At 33.1% G+C, this 5000-nt stretch overlaps 1 protein-coding gene across 2 annotated transcripts in view; it reads right to left on the bottom strand.

Annotated features, from left to right (window-relative positions):
• LOC144978662 (WASH complex subunit 5-like) overlaps positions 1 to 5000 on the bottom strand; it is a 64448-nt gene that overhangs the window by 45480 nt on the left and 13968 nt on the right. For both annotated transcript variants that reach the window (XM_078925001.1, XM_078924991.1), the window contains exon 10: positions 1 to 100. This exon is cut by the window's left edge and continues 78 nt beyond it. In XM_078925001.1, the coding sequence (XP_078781127.1) occupies positions 1 to 100 (100 nt within the window). The remainder of the gene's footprint in view (positions 101 to 5000) is intronic.

The following is a 5000-nucleotide window of genomic DNA, read 5'->3' as shown; positions in this document are numbered from 1 at the left end:
GTATTGAATCTAGTACAAACTCCTCCTTCAGCACACCCTCCTTTAAGTACTTATTTAAAGCAGGCTCCAGCCTCTCAACTTTCTGAGCATACTTCACAGACTGAAATTGAAAAATGAAATAATATCATTTTCGTCAACTTTTAAATTAAAAAATATACATACAGCAGTCATAATGTGGAGATTTAAAAGCAAAAAAAAAAAGATAAAAATAAAACTTTAGCTAGATGAAAGCAAAACTAAAATTAAATTTGGTTTTTTGTTTGTTTTGTTTAATCATTGTATTTACTTTTAATTTTTTAAAGATCACCAATTCTTAGCAAATCCAATTGATTCAATAATGACTATGCATTACACGAGGTCCCTGATCAAATTTTTCCTTTAAACCACCCTTAGCGATATTGAAAACAGTTTTATTTCTGGGGACAAGGGAAACTTTGTCATTGCTTCCAATAAAATTCTCTCAATCTGTACAACAAATCCGATAATAAAAAAGTAATATTCTGAATCAGTCAGCAGATAAATCAGTACTCCATATTCAATAAACTTCCGACCTGTGATGTGTGATTAATTTCCAAACACGAGAAAAAAAATAATTTAAAAAACTAAGCAATAAGGATACCATGAGTCATGTCCATTGAACTAACAAGGCTACCAGATCATTGAAACTATTCAAGACCGACTGATTTGAGTTATGAAAGGGATGCTATCGTCACACTTGCAAACATAATATTGAGTAAATGCTTCTGAGAGTATGTAATCTCGCGCCCCCCCCCCCCCCTCCCCCCAACAATAAATATAAAACTGAAAATTTAGTAAGCAGATAAGAATCTGTAAGTTGTTTACGTATCTGACAATTATCACAGGCTTTCAGGTAACATATAATATGAGAACCTGCTCCCTAACTTTTCCCTGTCTTATTGCCTTGGCAATTGATTTTGTGAGTCAGGTGTTTTACTAAAAAACCTGGAAAAGTAGGGAGATGTATGACTAATCCAGGAATATTTTTCTGTGTCCACTGGGAGACGGAAGAGCTAAATAACATTGGTTGAAGTAATGAATTATCTGCCAGTCATTCTATATAATATTATTACAAATATAAATGGTAGTCACAGGCGTTTATTGCTTTCAGTTTAGTTCGCCAGGAAAATATAGCCAGTCTAGTGATGATGAGTCATAGCTTTACACTGAGAGAGGGAGACAATTTTTTCGCAGTTTTGATCGATTTTTTCTGAATTTCAAACTAATGTAGTATTGCCGTTATTAAGTGTAGCAAAAATATTTTTATACTACCAAACAGTTTATTAACAGAGTTTTCATTGATTATTTAATCATTATTATGATGTTGTTAAAAAGCAAGAGGGATAACCCATGAAATTGATACATAAATTTAAGTGAATTAAAATTTTTAAGAGAATATTTTAACATGTTCAACACTTAAGATTTTTAAACAAAAGTAATGGAAATGATGTTGAATATCTGTAGAATGTAGACATAAATTTTATACCAGTAGATTGAGGCGTTTTTGAGATATCAGTTCACCTGTACGTAAAAGTAAGGATTTTGAGTAAGGTAAAACTGAAATCCAATCAGAGCATTGTCTTAATAGACATTTTTTAATAAACCAGAAACATAGTCAAATGTGATTCACTTATATTTATCCCAGAATCAACGAATTATAAGAATTCCATTAAAAATTGTTATATAAGTACATTCATTTAAAGACAATCAAAACAAATAAGAAAATCTTAAAGAGTTCTTATAATTTTCATAACCTTATTTTTGAGATATCTATGCCCATTACTTTTTTTATGTACTTGACTTGCACCTCTTTTAATTTGTGTGCCATATAGACTGCATATAGCACATCACTGGTGAAAGATTGGGATCATATTCACCTCATTAAGTATTGTTTCTTGTTCAGAGTTTTCTCATTGAACCAAAGGTATCAATACCTGCATCGCATTTCTTTAAATCATGTACCAGTGAGATACATTTCTCGCAAATTGAAATATTTAAATATGTCAGAATTTCTCATTTATATTTATAGTCAATTGTTGATAAAGTCTAGAGTCTTTTAATCCTCTCAGCACGGCTCTGTACTCTTTCACAACAAATTCGACATATTTCATTTGTACTGGTGTGATGACCGTCTTCAGTGTGTCTCTCCATGACCTGAACAGAACTTAAATAAGTAAATTTAAGAAATATCTAAAATTTTCGCTTAAATTCAATGAAATCAAATTAAATAAATGTCTCTTATCATCACTATCTAGTTTTATTATTGGGTTTCTAAAATATCATGAAATATTCTCCTCTTTGTTGGTAACAAAAATAATTATTGAGATTCCTTTCCACACCCTCTATTCTTAAATCCCTGAATTTACATAATAAAGTATATATCATATGAAAGATAATTTTATCTACTTTTCTCTGATCCCTCACACTTGATGGTAAAATGTGTTGGTTTGATATTTTGAATTTTTAAATATTTCTATTGATTATTCAAAAGAGCAAAACACAAACTTATCATTTAATGATGTAAATAAAAATAATTGCGTCTTGTAGAGGAAAAGCTGTTCTTTGTATCCATATATGTTTGAAAATTATGAAAAAGATGCTGCGTCCACAACAGGCTGAGAAAATTGAGTATTTTGATGAAATTTCTACTACTCTCTGCCTGAGAGAAATTCAAAGCGATGAGATTTACCTGCAGACATAATTTATTGCCAATGCACCCCGTCTTGACAGCTGTTATCACTGTGGCTGACGGTGGATTGTTTACATTACTTGACGGTAGCCAGTGAGGGAAGAAGTAACTAAACTGAAAGTTTGGGTCCTATTTAAACGGCTGTGTAGTCCCTTCAAAATTAATTAGGTAAAAGTTGATGGAAATAGGCAACAAACAGGAATCATTAGTTTGTGGAATAACATGATGTTTACATGTGCTCATATCACTTTACACCAACATGTACAATAGTCAATTTGCGAATTATATATTAAAAAAAGGGGGAAAAATAAAGATTGCAATCTAATGCACAAAGGCCATTATACATCTAATATCTAAGTTGGAGAAGGAAAAATCATTAAGACCTAATCCATTATTTTATTCAATTACAGTCCAGGTCGGTATTGGGGATGCCATTTAATTGGGACAGCTGCTTTATTGTGACGATTTCTTGGGAACAGATATTCTTCTATATATAAAGTCATACCCTTTACAATTCCCAGACGCTTAATTGGGACGGCCCGCCGCTTAACCCTCTCATGTTCAGATTCTTTTTGGGGGAGTAGATAATGAGTTCCCTATATGGCCATGTCAATCATGTAGACATCCTTTGATGATATAAGCCTACTCTTTGATATCTGTAGTCGCCTTTTCGTTTTCTACGGTCACTCATGGCTAAACTCCGCCCATAAACGATTTCATAGGTCCGTCCATCACCAAATTTCAAACTTTTGTTCTCGTGAGTTCTTAAGTTTTTGGACCGAAGAACGATTGGCTACTGAGCATCTTGACCCTTCAACGATTGGTCGTTCTGGCAGCTCACGTGTCAACAGCTGTCAACAATGAATTGAATCATCGTTGAGGTAGTGGAAGACAGCCATGGAATAGTTGCGTCACATCGCCACGTTGTTGAATAAATTATCAAGGCATGGTCGATAGGTAAAAAAGCCAAATTATATTCTAGTTACATTTGAAACAAACAAAGTATATCACTGATCTCGTCTCTTTGAGATATAAAGAATGATATAAAAATCAATAAAATCGGCCGATAAATAAAAAAGTTGCTAAAAAAAGCTAAAATAAACAAAAGCAATTTTTAAAATTAAATTTATTCGTAAAACAGTTGGTTTTCAACCGATTTTTATGAAACAAAGACCAATGTACTTCTTTTTTCAAGCTGATTTCAGCAATGTGACTTTCAAATTCCTCAGAATTATATTTTTTACTTTTAGATTTTAGCTTTTAGGCCTACTCAATAAGGTGTTATATTCCTTGCATAACAATAGCGTAATACATCGACGGGGAGAAGCGTCTTTGTTTCGGCCAGCTGGATAGATAGCCTGTGATTGGTCGAAGACTTTAAGACGCTTGATTCACAATTCTACACAAACGGTCTATCAAAGAGGTGTAACAAATTTATTTACCGACTATTTTTCTTGGTGCTAAAATTACAAAGTAATAATTTCGCATCAGAAAAAATAACTCTGAGTTCCTATCTCTTTATTACAATAAAATTGATACCTCGAATGACAAAATCGACCCACAAATAAGGGAGTTATAAATTATTCATAATATTTTTAAAAGTTTACAATAATTGTCTTCAAAGTCATTTTTCATCACCAAAGTCGTAATTTTTTACCGATTTTTACCAAACAAAGTGCAATGTCAATGATTTTCACCCGCAAATAAAATAGGATTTAAATCGCAATTTCTGAAACGTATTTTCTTTTCTGTCGGCAAATTTATAAAAATCAAAGCTGAAAACACCCTGCGGCAGTGACAGGGCCTGTCATTTCCTTCACAACGATTGGATTTTACTTACTGAGGCCAGTCTTGACTACCCCACCCATGAATATTATGCCGTTGTCGGTTTTTGTCGGGTTGAATCTTAAAGAGTTAATGGGGACAATAACTGTCCCCATTAAAGAGCTTTTTTTCATTGTCTTTAATCATTTAAAATGATGGTTCATAAAATACAAATTAGTCTAACGGAAGGGTCAACTGGGTGTGTGGTCAAACTGTTCATAACAGAGGTGTTATAGAATTTACCTGTATTCCCAGTTAGTGTCTATCTACTGCCATCGTTACATTCATTGTCATGGGTCAATGGCCAAGTAGCTAGGTTCGCATGCAAACTGACCATTGGTACAATGGATAATGAGTGATGGCTTTGTTTATTCAAGGCTTTCACCACCAAATGGTTTGTTTATTCAATGAGACAAATGTGTAGATTCTTGATCCGTTGCTTACTTACGCAACCGTTATGAGTGGCAAA

The sequence above is a fragment of the Berghia stephanieae genome, chromosome 1, assembly GCF_034508935.2.
Source record: "Berghia stephanieae isolate SIO BIC M18660-M18661 chromosome 1, UCSD_Bste_1.3, whole genome shotgun sequence".
Lineage (NCBI taxonomy): Eukaryota > Metazoa > Mollusca > Gastropoda > Nudibranchia > Aeolidiidae > Berghia > Berghia stephanieae.
The sequence above is the reverse complement of the archived record's forward strand: the minus strand, read 5'-3'. Positions and strand labels throughout refer to the sequence as shown.